Source organism: Condylura cristata, unplaced genomic scaffold, assembly GCF_000260355.1.
Source record: "Condylura cristata isolate star-nosed mole 26May11 unplaced genomic scaffold, ConCri1.0 scaffold00039, whole genome shotgun sequence".
Lineage (NCBI taxonomy): Eukaryota > Metazoa > Chordata > Mammalia > Eulipotyphla > Talpidae > Condylura > Condylura cristata.
The window spans coordinates 2,321,123-2,337,682 of record NW_004567140.1 but is presented as its reverse complement, the minus strand read 5'-3'; the positions used below and the strand labels follow the sequence as shown (position 1 = coordinate 2,337,682).

The 16,560-nt window shown below is 42.7% G+C and overlaps 1 protein-coding gene across 2 annotated transcripts in view; it reads left to right on the top strand.

The window, feature by feature from the left end:
- The first annotated feature begins 244 nt into the window (after positions 1-244).
- TOX3 (TOX high mobility group box family member 3) overlaps positions 245-16,560 on the top strand; it is a 32,518-nt gene continuing 16,202 nt past the window's right edge. Inside the window, exons 1-2 of one of the 2 annotated variants that reach the window (XM_012733207.1) lie at positions 245-326; positions 4,209-4,460. In XM_012733207.1, coding sequence (XP_012588661.1) covers positions 282-326; positions 4,209-4,460 — 297 coding nt within the window. In that variant the 5' untranslated portion in view covers positions 245-281. Of the gene's footprint in view, positions 327-4,205; positions 4,461-16,560 lie in introns of both variants that reach the window. The other variant, XM_012733206.1, reaches the window with a different exon arrangement.

The window sequence follows — 16,560 nt, the reverse complement described above, 5'->3', positions numbered from 1 at the left end:
CACTATTAGTCTTGATGAAAAACAACACTATTTTCTAGAATGATGGAGTTAGCTTAACTCTGTGCTCTATTTTCCGAGGGACTGGCCGCCGCGTGGAGCAGAGTGCTCTCGACTCTCACAGTTCTCATGTGGTCTGAGGAGAACAACCTTTTTATCTCCCAACACCAGCGCTCTTTCCAAATCCCATCTGAGGACTCAGCCAGCCCCCAGAATTCTTTACTTTGCTGCCTATTAACACAAAACATTCTGTTTTCTTTCAGTTTGGAAATAACAGTAACTACATGAATATGGCAGAGGCAAACAACGCCTTCTTTGCAGCCAGTGAGGTGGGTGTCTGTCTTCATGTGTCTGTCCATGTTTTGTGTGCTGTTTAGATCACTTAAAAGGCTTGAAGGGAAAAACAAAGTATTGAATTTCTCTCTCTTATGTGGTGCAAGGTAACGACTTTGGAGAAATTAGAAAGACCTGTTAGAAAAAAGCTGACAAATCATTATCACTTGTCCATAGGCGTTCCTTATTCTGGTCATTCCCTCAGCCCTGCAAACATCTCCTATGCAAACAAAGAGACACAGAATTTAAAATCTACCTGGGTAGATTCAGGTAGCCTGTCTTGTTCTAGTGCTGTGCCTGCCTAGGCCGTATTGATGTCTATGTAGATATGGGATTCTTTTGGAAAGTAGGCTGGAGGTGACTTTTAGGAGACAATAGTTTGACTTCAAATGTCTCTGGGGATAGATGGTTCTCTTGAGTTGCCACGGTGTGGGGAATGGCATGGCAGGACTGCCGTAGAATGTTTGCCCTTTGGTGGGTGTGGTGGGAAGTGAGTGTTTTGTTTTGCTGGTTTGCCCTCAGCCCAGAGCACAGTGTGGCGCATGGTAGGTGAGGTGCACACTGCATCTATATGGAGTGTTCATGGGGCGATAGGTGTGCTCCCAGCTTTGGACACCACGGGGAGGCTGGGGGTGGAATCTCAGAGGCAAGGCCCCCAGGTGGACTCTGGCTCGCCCGCGGTGTCCACATGCAAATGGTTTCATTGTGACTGCCTCAGGATGCCTGTCTGGCCCCATGGCCTGCCCTTCAGAAGAAAACCTGATCTTGATGAGATAAAGAAAATGGTTTCCTAAAATTGGCAAATTGGGTTAGATAGAAGATCTTCAAGCAAGAACACACAGAAGTGAAACTGGTCCAAATGGAACATTTCCTCTTGTGGTTCCCGTCATCAAAAGTCTTCATTTTCCAAATACATTCAAATGTGGGAAACCGAACTAGTTTGACCCCAGAGAATGAAAATCATAATGGCTTCGGAAATGATCTTGGTACAGGGAAGCAAGTGGCATGAAAGAAATTAACTCTGAGAAATTATCAGAAAAAAATGAGGTAAGGAGAATTAGGGGTGTTCGGCAATTAATCATTTTTACAATGACCATCATCACAGGAACCAAGAAGACAGTGGAGATAAGGGAATATTGTTTGGCACGGGCTGCTGTGTTGTTTGTGATAATGAACACAAACCCCATCTGTAAGGACAACACGATGTTTCATTCTGTAGGATTTTTTTCCCTACATTTGAATCAAACATTGATGAAAGCCCTCTGCCAGCAGCTGTTCAGAGACAATTTAATTCCAGCTGTGATAATTCACCGTGTCAGACATTGGCTGTTATATGTTGATACAACAGTTCTCCAGATTTGCATTTTTATCAAAAGGAACAAATGTTTCGAACATTGCACTACAGATGGTATTTAACCATGTGCATACTACTTTAACATGTTCAAGGTAAACACTGAAAAGTCAGTCCCTGTAAAAACGTAATCATGGAAACTGCAAGTGATAAATCTGATACTGGTCAGCCAACAGTCGCCATCGCCAGTGTTATTTTTGTCATCGATGCCAGCCGTGGTGGTTTTTACCGACTCAGCCAGCCCGTGTTTTAGGTTATTCTTTTCCCTCAGGAACACTTAACTTATATTTAACGTGTTACCTCTCATAAAAAGTGGTTTGCAATGTTAGCGTTTTCTTGGTTACATATTAGGATATAATTTTATTTTATTGTTTTATTAGGTGGTAATACAGTCATGTACTGGATTCTGACTCCAAAGTCTGTCTTTTGTAAAAATTAGACGGTGGGGATATCTTAGATATGACAGCACTGCTCCTTATCAAAAGTAAAGGTGAAAACTTCCTTAGTTTTGATTGCCTGTGCTTCACGTGAAAGAGGTGGTTTTATGCAGGGAATTTACAGCTTTTCCTGTACAAAAAAATAAAGCCCACATAAATGTTCAGGCACTATGTTATCACATGTGCCTGTTTTCCCAGTCACTGCATTAAAAGTAAATTTATTTGTGTGTTTTTTAAAACATTTTAATGAGTGCAAACTAATTCAGAGAGACTTGGTTTGAATGCTGTAAAGTCGAAATTGCGCCTGAAACCAATTCCCTTCCCATAGATATGGCCCCGTGGATAACACTTCAGGGACCAGGCTACTGGAGTTTGAAATTCACACATTTGCTTTATGTTTTCTGTCTGTGTCATGATTACCCTGACCATTTTTAAAGTACTTTAAATATTTATTGAAATAATATTTCAAGTGTTAATTACAGTGGTAATGAAAACAGCCAAATGCCACATATCAAGAATGAGTGTTTATCCGTATTGTTAATGTGATATGTTAGATTTCATTAAGCAGTAATGGGGTAGCAAATGAGTCACAAATTACAGTTGCATCTGTTACTAGACCACATTAGTGCCAAAATAACAGCAAATGCAGCCATAGGGTGACGTTCATTAGCCAACCACGTTTGTGGCCAATTCATCCCTTTGTGTTTGAGAAGTGGGGGTGCTGTGGGAAGAAGTTGACATATTTGGGGTCCTTATTGGAATAAATGCCCAAGAACCCCATATTTCCTTCTAGCCTTCAAATGTGCTTCTGTGCCATGCGGGTTACGTACGCTGAATGTAGCGAGCTGGGAGACCTGCAGGGGTGCAGATGTCGCCAGGCTTCCCCCAGCCCGTGGCCTCTTCGCTGCTGGCGAGCTGCACGAAATAGTTGACAGCTTCTGTGTGCAAGGAAAGGGATTTTGTTTTTTAAAGTGGTTATTAAGTGATACCATCATGGATAATTTGAAGAATGATGCTTCTCGGCTCTTAATGAGTTCTCTTCACCAATAAGAGCTGATGCAAATTATGTTGCCCCAATGCAGTCTTCAAAACATACTACCCATAATAATGAACTACGACACTGATCCAAATACTGCGGTGACTCAAAAAAAAAAAAAAAATTCCTTGGCATACTTGCCTCCCACCCACCTGACCTCGCCCCTACCCCAAGTTCTATTTTAAGGAAGACGGTAAGTGTGGGCAAGTAGCAGGCCTGATTTACATTGGAGACTCTGTTTTAAAACACCGACTTTAGAGCCACCAGTGACGAAAACGGCATTATTTGCTTAGGTCTTGAGAAAATGCATAAGACTTTGTTTTATCTCTGCCAGTGTCTCTCGGTGACCTGTTGACTGTCTTTAAAAGTCAAGGACGTGCCCTCATGAAGACACACCGACACCTTCCTATGAAAGAAAAAACTCAAATAGCGCTGAAAACACTGGGGCTTTTGTACATACACCCTGATTACCCTTACAACACGGTGCGAGGCAGTAGCAATTTTTGTAGACATCTTCATTGTCCTTGCAAAAATGCCAATAAGGACCTTTTAAAAGCAAACCACAGATTCCCCATGACTTGCTTTATCTGTAGTGGCAGAACGTGAACGTGTGCAGTGTTCACGTCTGGGCTAATGTGTGTGCGCATCCCGGAATCGTCAGCACTTTATGAAGCATGTGGATAATGTAAGCAGTTTGAGTTGTTTCACTAACATATCAATAAAGTGGCAATTTGTTATATAGCCAAATCTTATGTCGTTGATGCTCCAACTAACAACAAAGACAGATGTTGCTAATTAAGCACGCATTAAAAAACTGTTAATACTGATACTCCATTAAAACCATATGATAATGAGACTTAAATCTTTAATCAGAATGATCAGCAAAACTTTATATATGGAAATCTGTGTTGAAGATGTTTTCATTTATCTGCAAAATAAATGTTTGGCCTGGCTACCTCACGTGTTCACGCCAAATCCTTGTTTTTGCCTCCGACGAGAATAAGACCTCGGGCTGGAATAAGGAGATCTCTGCATTTGTGTTTCCTTTTAGCAGACTTTCCACACGCCAAGCCTGGGCGATGAGGAGTTTGAGATCCCACCTATCACGCCTCCTCCGGAGTCGGACGCCGCCCTGGGCATGCCCGACGTCCTTCTGCCCTTCCAAGGCCTCAGCGACCCGTTGCCTTCCCAGGGAAGCGAATTCACGCCCCAGTTTCCCCCTCAGAGCCTGGATCTTCCTTCCATCACCATCTCAAGAAATCTCGTGGAACAGGACGGCGTGCTTCACGGCGGCGGGCTTCTCATGGTAGGGCACACACCATTGCTTCCCCGCGTTCCGCCGTCCGCCGCCTCGAGGTGTGGGCCGGACACTGGGCCTGGCCCGGGTTCTGGGCACTCCGCCCACAGATGTGTGGCGGGTTCTTCTGGTGTCACTTGAGAACAGGTGTGCCAGAAACCACTAACAGAATCTCGAAATATGATGCCCCCAGAGAGGGCAACGGGGACGGGAGAGGGGAGGGCAGAGCGGGTCCGGGCACGGGTGGGGCAGAGTGGATGGGTGTTTTGGTGGTGGACGTATGCGGGGCAGCGCCGCGGCTACGCAGCGTGGTAAACCAGCGTTACGTGAGTTGCAGAAGCAGGCAAACACGTGCAGGTGTTAGGGCAGACCCTGCGCCGGACTGCGGTGTCGGGTGGGCCTGCGGCCCGGTGACGGATTGTGGCCTGCGGCGTCCTTCCCATTGGAAGCCATATTGGAGGCGCCTGATTTATTGGTTTCCGAGTCATCTTCCCTTGCCTTTGGCTTCACAGAGGTGCACTTGACTTGAAAGTTTGCCCAGGAGAGATTTAGAAATGAAAACCCTTATCAGGGTGTAGGTCTCATGCATTTGTGTTGGATTATCACATAACGTTTAGGCTACGTGATTGGCATCTACCTCAAATGAAATATCAAACTGTGATACAGAGAAAGGGAAGGAGAAGAATTGCTCATAACCAGCAGAGGAAAATAGAGAGGGGGTGACTGTGTGAAAGATGCCTAATTGTGCTATTTATTGTCATCAACATCGAGTAGGACACTCCAGAGAGCCGAGATTACTAATGCAGTAATTTTGGTTCTGTGTGTTTTTCGTAGGATGCAGTCAGCAATCACCAGAGCAAATCTGCTTAAGTATTTTCAACTCTTCTGCTGGGATTGTTTTTTCCGCCATAGTATATAGTACATTTGTGTCTATCTAGGTGAGGTAGTCAGCAGACATTTAAAAACAAGATTAATAGTTTATAGAGCTTTTTTTTCCCCCAACCCTGATAAAATGAAACAGATGTGTTGGTATAACAGAAAACAAATCCTATTGCTTGTTTACATATTTCTCTGCACATTAGACCCAAGCTAGTGATGTTTATTGGTTTCATTGTTAATTCCCCAGATAACAGCAGATGATTGCAGAATATGTAGTGGATTAGTGGTACAAAGATTCAGCGTGCTCTCCGAAATCTAAGATTACCTTCCCAAATAGGATTGCAGCAGCTACACCGTTTTCCTTGCCTGTGATCTTTTGTGTTTGAGCTGAACATCAGGGTTTTTATTTTTTACTTTTTTTTTGTCAGAAAAGAATGCAGTGAATGGTCGGGAAATGGTCATTAAGTATTCATAAGTGTTCCTCGCCTTCGCAAATAATTGTTTCCTGTGGCCTGTCTTACATTTCTGTCCCTTTGACACTGGGATGGAGGGTTCTGTCCTCTCTTCCTCTACAGCCAAGCTTGCAGCCTTGCGCCTGGAAAATAATAAAATAAAAAGGATGTTTAGTCACCAAGGGAGTTTGCCAGGGTTCACCATTATTCATAGATGCTTGGCGAGGCTCATTGAAGTTGTGGAAATAGTTAAAAGGCCATATAATGCATGCTAAAATGTGTACTTTATTAAATTGGTAAATATTTATTAATAATATAAGAATCTGCCTTTAAATTAAACATCTGATGAATTACCTTGCCTTAAAGCTATAAAACTGTTATTGCTGCCATAAAAAAGTGTAAAGGAGGCATTTTGACTATGAAATTTCATTTCATGGTCAATTGAATTTACTATATTGGAAAGAACTAAAGATGGAATCATAAAATAATTATGATATTCACATACACTTAAAGAACAATGCTTTCACGGACCGGCGTTGGGAGAGAGGACTCAATTTTTAATGCTTTTTGTTGTTGTTGTTGGTAATGTATTGCTAATCACAAAAGCAGCAGAATGATTTCATTGATTTTTAGAAGTATGAGTACTTTAGCTAAGTGCGGCTGTCAACATGGCATTTACATGGGCCTCGTCACGTTTATTGGTGCCTTTCTAAAGTCCTGCTGAACCCAAGTGATATTTATTTTGGCTGGAAACAAGCTAATCTTGTTGAAAATTCGAGTCGAATTTCACCTTGAAGAAATGTCATGGGATTTTAAATCACAAATGTTGGAAAAAATAAAATGTACCAGGACAGAATTATGATGAATACAATGTGTCGTTGGCTTTGTTCTATGTACTACCTGACATGTTCACCTATAAACTTGAATTCAGAATTGCCAGAGGCATGGTTAAAAATAGGTTGTGTCAAGGTTCTTCTAGATCTCCCTCCGGGTTCCGCCGAGGCTGGCTACCTCATAATGCTTCACAGCAGCTCCTGGGAGATTTCCCTGAGGAAGGTCACCAGAAAAATAATAAATAATACTTTATACATCATGCATTCGGCTTCCCAGTGTGCAGTGGATATTTCCTCCCTTATGCAAGTGAGAAGTTTTATTATCCAAATGAATATGGCTGTCTGGTAGCAGGTGGTGTGAACTAAGGCTACCCCAGAAGGAAGCTCGCTACTTCATGTAGTGCTGGAGCAGCTTTCCTTCAGCATCTCCTTGGTTTGCTGTTAGAAAGAGTGACAGTTTGTCACATAACTGATTAGCTGCATTTTTTTGTTGGCAACAAGCACAACATGTTTATCTTCCTGAAATGTATGCCATTATCCTTAAAAAAAGAGACCAGGAACAAAAAGGGGGATTAAAATGAGTCCCACGATTAGCATTCACATTTCAAAATATGCAAATGACGTCTTCCCAGTCATACCCAACTGGTGAAAAATCTAGTGGCCCTGCCTTTTCGTGACTTCAAAGAACAACCTTGATTTGCTTGTTGTAGGAACATGGATTTTTAAACAGGATGTGGTTCGTTAGTCGAAATCAATCCTGTATTTTGGCTCAGAATTCCTCAGCTCCTAGCACTATTGTCAGTTCAGATGATCATCTGGAAATTATTTTAATCTACAAAAGATTGCAATTCTAAAAATCTACAATGTGTGCGCCAAAGGTTTTTTTTTTTTTTTTTTTAACACCTCTCTATAATCTGCCCGGCCTGCTGACTAGCATTGACATCAGCAGTACATCAATTTCAGAAAGTGGATTATTTTTACTAGACAGCTATTGTGACATATTGGGTCAGTCATAAATGAAAGATATTCATGCAAGCATGCAATACTTGTAATGAAGTCTCACTCTGACCTTCTGTATGATTGATTCTGTAATTTAGTTTTCTCAGGCAGTGCCTGAAATGAAATGAAATCATGTTGAACAAGTTTTGAATACCCACAGTGCACCAGGAGAAGAAAAATCTGCAGCCCTAGAGGCTTGAGAGAGAGCAGCTGAACGATTTATCTCTATGCTATTATAGCCTTTGCCAGCATTCAACATTTCTTTTTTTTTTTTCTTATTTGGCTTAAGTACTTAATTCTGCAGGTAGCTGTAAATGGGAAAATAAAATGCTGTTCAGATTTAAAATGACAGGACAGGAGTATGTGCAGGGGACTGATAAAATATCTTGAACAGAACTGACCTTTCATGTAGCTGAAAGTTACTGGGGGATTCATCCTCATAATTACCATATAGATTATTTTTATTTCTTTCCTGCAATGAAACATTTCAGAGAGCAGCAGTGCTGATTGAATGAAAATTGAACTTGTTAACATTCTTTTCAGCTTAGCCTGTTGTACATAACAGAAGGTTAGCTTTGATGAATTTCAAAATTCTCTTTGATAGCCAAGAAACAGACAGTAAAATAATTGTCTCTAGTCTGATATTTTGTATGCCCCTCCCCCCAAAAAAGTGAGTTTATAAAACACACTAATAATTCACATACTTTTTCTTCATACAATATATTTCAGGTTTACAGGCCTGGACGTTTTCTGTTTGATATCGCTTTGGATTTAATTGTGACGGTGCTTGTTTACAGAAAAAGCTATCCTGATGCCCTAGGACTGCCAGATATCGCAGTAGAAAATTGAAAAAGGTGGAAGTAGGGGAGGTGTGTTTGAGGGTGGTGGTCAGTGACTACTGTTACGGAAAGAGAAGAAGAGAGCGAACACATCCTGCAGGAGAGACGTGCACAAATGAAAATGATAAGCTTTGAAAATATTCACAAGGCTCTTAAGTCATAATCCAGACAGATCTCCCCGGTGATCAGAGAAATGGGAAGATATCAACCTACTAAATCTAAAATCACCAGCTTATTTTAGCAGTTTTTATTTTTCATTCAATCATTGGACTCTAATTTTGACGTTGAGTTATTTTTGATTTTACAAAATGACTTCATGCCATTTTTACACTTAAAAAGGCTTCCATTATGAGAAATAGCAGATTTTCAATTAATACATTGTTGCAGCAGCGTCACTTAATGTGCTAAGATAAACCAGTTATTTCATGGGTCATTAATGTGTTCAGTGTAGAGCGTTCTATTACAACAAGCCCTTATTATTGTTATGAACATGTTCTCTGCCACTGTCACTGGAGGCGCGGGGCTAAATTCCACAGCATGATCGTGACTTGGCCGTCAGGGGACGAGCGGTTTCTCATACAAATTGAGTGATTACTTTGGTATGTTTGCATTTGGTGAGGTTAGAGTCAAAGCCATTTTTATCGTAAGCAAATAGTGGAAAAGGTGTGACTGATAGGAGCTTCTAGAAAGCTCACTCTCAGTGGACTAGGACCTCTGTGTTCAAAGTCCAAATCATGAAATTGAAGCCATCTTAGCCAAATTCGCTGAGCACCTACTAAGTGCTGTTCATTCCTCCCAAGAGATACTGATGAGGCAGCTTATATATTTTTTTCCTTGATCACCATGGGTTTTCCCCAGCTAATGCAGAACTTCAAAGATGCTTTTTATCCAAAGTCAACTATAATTTAGCCGTTACTATACCTAGACATCTGTTGGCTTACAATACCCAGGCCAAAGACATTTTTATGAGCTCCGTTTCTTTGTGGAACAAATAGCCTTGTATCACATAGCTGAAAATAAGTACTCTTTATTCTTGGCCTGGAGATACCTCTTGTCCCTGAACATGTGAGTTGATCTCTTTAAGATGGCCTTACCTTTAGGATCGTGCAGTAAAGGAAGAGAATATTCCAAGCATCTGTGAAACCCAATTAACTCTTGTAAAGTATGACACATGATGGCTGGTAACTGGCAAAGATGTCAGGAAGAAGGTTCTAGAAAGTGAGGCCGTGACTTACTTCTCGGTTCTCGTTTGAAGGAGGTGCCCCGTGTACCCACCCACTGGTCTCTCTTGAAGGGGGCGCCACTGCTCCCCTGTAGTGCAGGGGCAGCAGAGAACGCTGTTGTACACCATTCGTAAATTTACCCCAAGGGGTAGAGTTACTCTCTATCCCATGTTGTTTGCTGTTGATGGCCCATTGTCTCTCTACCAGAATATAAGTCCCAGCAGTCTTCCTGAATGTGGTCCTCAGTGTCTGGACTGAAATACCCTAGACTCAGTAAATACTTTGTTTTGAATATGTGTGTGAATGGAAGGGACTATATGAATATGTATTTGTTACTAAGCACATCCCTTGTCTGCCTCACAAAAGTAGAAGCGGGGGAGCGAGCGAGTTAAGAGACAAGACACTGAAACAGTGGATTCCTTTCTAGAATTTTAATTTAGGAATCAGCATGGAGATGACTTCTTGGTAAAACCAAGGAGTTATAGGCATGCCAGTGATGTTGCCATTACACGTATTATGAAAAACTTTTTAAAGCTCTATTTTGTTAATAAACTATTAATGACCTTCAGGAACAGCGTTTTTTCATGAAACATCCATGTCTAGAGATGTCTGATTATAATGCTGAGGTAGTCATTAAGTAAAAAAATGACCATTTCAGGGATGATGTTTTGATGAATGTGAAGTTTGCAGCATGTAGGTCTGTAACTGCCGGTGGTATGTATTTGGGGCAACTCTGTAAGTTTCAGTTTGTTGGGATCAGGAATTCAGTGGCTGTGTATAGTGATTGATTATTATTAATTTGGAAATATATTTTGACATGTCAACAGGGTAGAAACAAATAATTGAGCATAAAAGGACTAGCCTGAATTTCATATTTGTAGCTCTCTGTATTATCTGATTTGTATTTAGTAATACAAAGCAATTTTTATTACCGATAATTGCTTAATTAGTCCATTTCTCAAGAAATATTGACTCAAAAATGGCACAGCAAAAATGTGTTTAGTCACACGCTAGTATATTTGGGTTATTTGCTTCTTAATTAGATGTTATCCTCTGTAATGATAATCCAACACTGGATCATTACAGAGAGTATTTACTTGTAAACATGGTGGAAGGTGCATTAAACACATTTGCATACTAGAGATGTTAAAATCCTTTATGATAGAATCAACCTAGAGGGAAGTAAGCATCATGTAATAAATAAAAAAAAAAAAAAGAGAAAACCGAACGAACGCTAACATATGTAGTTTACAAAGTCAGCTTGAAAGCTCCTGCCTCACACTTCCAGATGAAACAGGAATGACACAGGCCACGTATGGACGCGTGGGCTGGGTCCATGGTGCAGACGCCGCCAAGGTGGTGGCCACGGGCATCTTCTCGCTCTAGAAGGTGCCAGGGGGCAGCTGGCTCTGGCCCCGGGCCTGAAAGACTGAATGAGAAAGTTGTGGATATGTAGAAGAAGCAGAATTTTCTTGGTTAAGGATGTTCACTCCCTTCCCCTTCCCGCATCTGTGAAATGTGGACACAGTGACTCAGTGTTGTGGTCCCTAAACTGGCGTCCTGAGCCCCAACCTGGCGTCCTGATCCCTAACCCGGTTTCTCAGTCCCTAACCCGATGTCCTGATCCCTCACCCAGCATCGTGATCTCTAATCCTGCGTCCTGAACCCTAACCTGGCTTCTCGGTCCTTACCCTGGCGTCCTGGTCCGCTCTGCTTCTCTTGTCTTGGTGAAGGGAGCAGAAGTGTCCTTTGAGGCTAGTGCCTTTACCCTCCTTCATTCTTTGCAAATAAGAGAAAACAGAACACCAGGTGGGTCCCCCATTGCTAGGCAGAGGGGAGGCTGTGGCTTTTTGTTCTTCCTCATTGCCCTGATGACTAGTGTTCCCAGTTTTCAAATATACTGGTACTCTGACGTGTCCTTTTTAACATGAAGTTACTCTGATTTTCACAGATCTCTCAAAAGATGACTATTCCATAATGCACTGGGTTTGGGGCAGCTTAAGACAGCTGGGACCATTTCCAAAAAGAGCCATTTTTTTTTTTTTAATTAAAAAAAGACAGACCCTGACCAGGTGAGAGAAGCAGACCGCAGCTGAGCACCTCCCCTGTGGCGACGTGGCCCAAGCGCTCGGGCCTTGTTGCGCTGTGACGGGCAGGTGGAAGACAGTGTCCTTCCTACTGAAGGCAGCCCCTTTCCTGGGCCTCCCCCTCTGGCTATAAAACGAACCCTCGTGGACTCTTCAAGACCCAAGTCAAGGTGAGAGGATTCTCCAGAGACAGTGGAGAGCAGAACAGGTGGAGCCACTGAAATCCACTGCTGAGGGAGCAGCGGGGAGACAGGGGAGGTCTGCTGTGCCCTGTGGGTCCCTCCCTGGATGGGGACGGAACTTGGGCCACAGCAGCCACAGCGTCATAGCGCCGAGGCTTAACCCCTAGGCCGCCAGGAAGGCCCTCAGCTAGGTATTTATAGCTGTAGCTACCAGTGTATTTAAATGAAACCCGGCCACCCACCGTTGAACTAGATCCTTGCCCAGGAAGTATAAGATACGTTGATTGGGCTGAATAACCTAAGAGGAGGGCACCGAGCCTTCCAGGGTGGCCTCCTTATCTCTTCCTCAGGTAGACTAAGCTGCCACTGTGTGGCCATGCCCGACTTCCCTGCAGCGTCTTGCCGCTATGCTTGTCCTGCTGCAGCAACCCTGGCCTTTCCTGACTCGTCTGTGAAGTGCTTCCGCAAGGCCCCAGGCTTCGTGCATGCTCTTCCCTGCCTGGGATGCTTTTTGCTCTTTTCTGGCTTAGTGGACTTTACTCACCCTGCATCTCAGCTCACGGGTCACCTCCTCACCTTGCTTCCTCCTCCATCCGTGATCTGACCCCTGCCCGTCCTTCCCACCCTGCTGGATTTCTCTCATCAGCTTGCCTTCACCCAGCCATGCCAAGCTCGCTCCTCTCAGACTTTGTAGATGCTGTTCCCTTTGCCTGGAACATACTTCCCCTCACTTGCGGATTGACTGCTCTTCTTAGAGATTTTCCTACCAACCTAATCAAGTGTAGCCATCCTCCGAGGGGTAACTTCTTGGTGGTTTATACAACCTATTTCTTCTCTTCACCTTGTCACGATCTGTTCTCACAGACTGACACTTGTTCATGCACGTTTTCTGTTATGTGCAGAAAAGATACTTGAGCTGTTTTACCCACAGAAGATGGTTTTCCTAAATGATACTTATGTAAGTGACACAGTTCTCGAACAAGGGGGATTTTATCGCTTGCCACTGTCAGAGACATTTTGGCAGTCCCAACTAGGGGTGAGGTTTTTTTTTTTGGAGGGGGTTCGGGGTTTGGGGGGAGGCTACTGGTATCTAGTTGGTCAAGACCAGAGATACTATGATGCCCTTACTGGTAACTCAGGGTGCCCTCCCCCCCAATGCAGAGCAGAATCTCTTTCCTGATGAGGCTGAGAAAGCTAATGCCATCAGGGACAGAGTGAGACCCAGTGCAGAGAGTGAGTTTTTCCCCAATGAGGAACAAGTCAGGAAATGATGTAAATAGTTAAAAATAAGAGTAAAAGGACTTAAGAGCTCCCAGCATTTGGATGGGCTCCTGACTGTCTATGTCTCTGTCCCCTGGTCACTCTACCTCTCATTGGGCACTGGCCCAAAGACTTACTTTTTAAAGTAAGTATATATATCTTTCTGTATTTTGTACATTTTTTCCTCTCAGTTGTCATCACCATGGACTGCCCACCACCACTTCACCCGAGAGCATCACCATAGTCCTATGTGCTCTTCCGCCCCAATCCCCCCTCCTCCCGGTAGAATGAATGTGGAGGAAGCCCTACAAGAGCGCGTGCATTTCGATAAGCCCCCACCTCTCACTAATCCAAAGTGAGTCTCTGATACGAGCCTTGAAGGGTCACCTCCACATTCAGCCGTTCCTAGTGTCATCGCCACTGCTATTTTCAAGAGGTACATATGAGTTAGTCTTGCCTACCTTCTGTCATCATGCATTAGTCATTCTAGCACATTTGACTAGACTGGTATTTGAGAGGATCCCATAGCCATGCTCCTTTGAAAGATACAGATGCTGGTCTGTTGGCTTCTCTGGCCTGGAGCTTAGAGGCTCTCAGTAAATACTGCTAAATGAATGGCCACTTTCTCTTTTTAAAAAGGAATCGCAATCAAAGGAAATGTCTTTAAAGGTTACTCTTTTATGGAAAATGGTTGGTGCTGTTCAGGACTTCGCAGTTCCTCAAGGCAGTTGTTCATAATTGGTGGCCCGAACGGAACTTGAATCTCTAAAGAGACACTTTTACCATTAATCTTATTATACTGTAATCCTAACTCGTGGGAAGTTATTATCGGTAACTGTGGACCATGGAAAGCACTAGCACATTTTGATGCATCGATTAAATGGTTCAGAGGTTACTTGAATCTACTTTAGAGGTCCTCGGTGTATTGTCTGTGGGAGATAGGAAGGTGACCTTTCCCCTTTCCTTTTTTGGATATGGAAACTTTGTGGCTGGCTGTGAGTGTTGGTCACACCCTCCCCTCCACCCGCGGCGTTCTTTGGATTCGTCCCCTAACTAAACACACTCACTATAAAAGAACCACCCTTTTGAGTGAACTGTTAACGAAAACCTCAATTTATAAAACAAATGGAGTGGCCTTCATTAAAAGAGGGTGATGGGCAGAGAGCAAAGCCTCCTTGTCAGTTCCAGTTCCTCCTGCCAGGCCACCCCTGTGCTGGGATGCCAGTTTCTACATCAGGCAGTCAAGAGCCAGCCCCTGGCCTGCAGTCACAAGCCAGCCCCCTGGCCTGAGAAGGAGCATCATGGTGTCCAACTCAGAAAGATAGTTAGAGGACCGAACTGGAAAATGCACAAATCCTGGCACACAGTAAACATATTGTAAATGTTCCTTTTGAGTACAGAGAGCTTCACTGTTGGTCAAGAAGCGCTTTCAAGCAACCAGGTCCATTAGGCAAAAATTGTAGAATACACTTCAGCATACACTGGGGATGGGGAGGTGTAAGAGAGAGAGAAAACTCTCTGGCAGTTCTTCTACCAAGTAGCAATAAGACCGCAGCTGAAGTGCTGTGGCCGTGGCTGTTCGATCACACTGTGTACACTGATCTCCAGAGGCACCGCAGGCCAGAGCCCAGAGGCACTCCTCCTCAACGAGAAAGTGCATTAAACCCGATCAGCATACTGCATGGCTGTGGCAGTTAACTAATTTATCATTATTCAGCCTGAATTAGACTTCTCAATCTAAACGTACACTGGAAGTTGCTTGTAGATACTTGAAAATATCTAGATTTAACTAAGTCTAAAAGAACTGCTCTCTAGAAGGAGGACATGCAGAGAGAGTAGAATTAAAAATAAAGATAGCTTCATTGCCAGAAACTGGGGAGGTGGAAGGGATGTAGGCAAGCAGTGGTTGAAGTTCCCAAGAATATGGACAAGTGGACAGACTGCTGAGATTTTTAAGGAGAAATGTCCAAAAGTGTGCTTGAGTTCTAATAAAAAATATTAGGACAAAATGATTACAAAAAATCCACTTTGGTGCTACAAGTCTGCAGAAATATGGCCACCAACAGAAGGTAATATTTTAGGAACAGTGAAGAGAATATTGTCAGTGAGACAAGGAAGAATTGGAGTGTTCTGATTAGTGTGATACATTTCTCCAGGATTCCATGGCAATTTTATGACTCAGGAGTTATTAAGAAATGGAAATTTTATATAGTTAATATTAAATAAGTCCCTGCAATTAGCTACAGACTGTTTTAACAGTTTGTATTGCTTCTTTGACATTTTTCCTGATTAAAGTATTTTAGTTTTTATAAATGGAAAGGTCAAGATGCTCCCCTCCTTACTCTTCTAGTCCTATCTCTTATAATGTAACCATTGTTTTGAGTTGGGTAATATTTTTTTTTTCATTTAATAAACAAAACGAGGCTGTATTCTGTAACTGTTTTGCAACTATTTTTTCACTTATTTGATCTGGTATGTTATTCTTGGTCAGTGGTTCCCAACTCTGATCAATTTTACCCCCCTGGACAAAATCTAGAGACTTGATTGTCATGACTGGTGGGGAGAGGGAGGTTGCTACTGGCATTTAGTTGGTAGAGAGCAGAGATGCTGCTGAATGTCCAACAATACACAGGATAACCCCCACAACAAAGAATTATTTGATCCAAAATGTCAATAGGACCAAGATTAATAGGCCATGCTCTAGGTCAGTACACATAAATCTAATTCATTATTTTAAAATGCTTCCTAATACTTTGTAGTATGTGAAGACCATAATTTATTCAACCAGTTTCCGACTCACAGCTAGGGCTTTTTATTTGGCGTCATTTATGTATTTAATATTATGAAACCAAATGTTCCAATTTAGTTATTTGCACTTTGTTTCTTTAAAGAGCAAAAGTAAAGCTTATCAGAAAGACTCAAGGATTCATCGGCTTGTGTATAAAATTAGATTCTGGGTCACTGTGAGTCAAGAGAATTTGGTTTCAATAAAATCACAGACTCGCTCTAAATGACAAGTCTCAAAGTAAGTCATTTAAAAGCACTTGTCTTCATTGTTGAGTCTTTGGAATTAAAAAGGAGAAGTAACACTCTAGAACCTTTCAGAGGACTGACAAAGCCAGAGAGGACATGTCGGCAGAGGCTGCAGTCACGTTCAGAGAAGGCGAATTCTGGTGACCCGCCCTCCGCCTCATACATATTTCTAAAAGCCCATTAGAACGTTAAGTCATGGGAGGTTGAACAGAAGAAAGCAGGTTTAAGATGAAAAAGTGATACCGGATCCAGAAGCCATTGAACGACTTCCAGATAGATGCTTTTGACGGTGTCATTCGGGGTTGGAGTGACCTGGTTAACC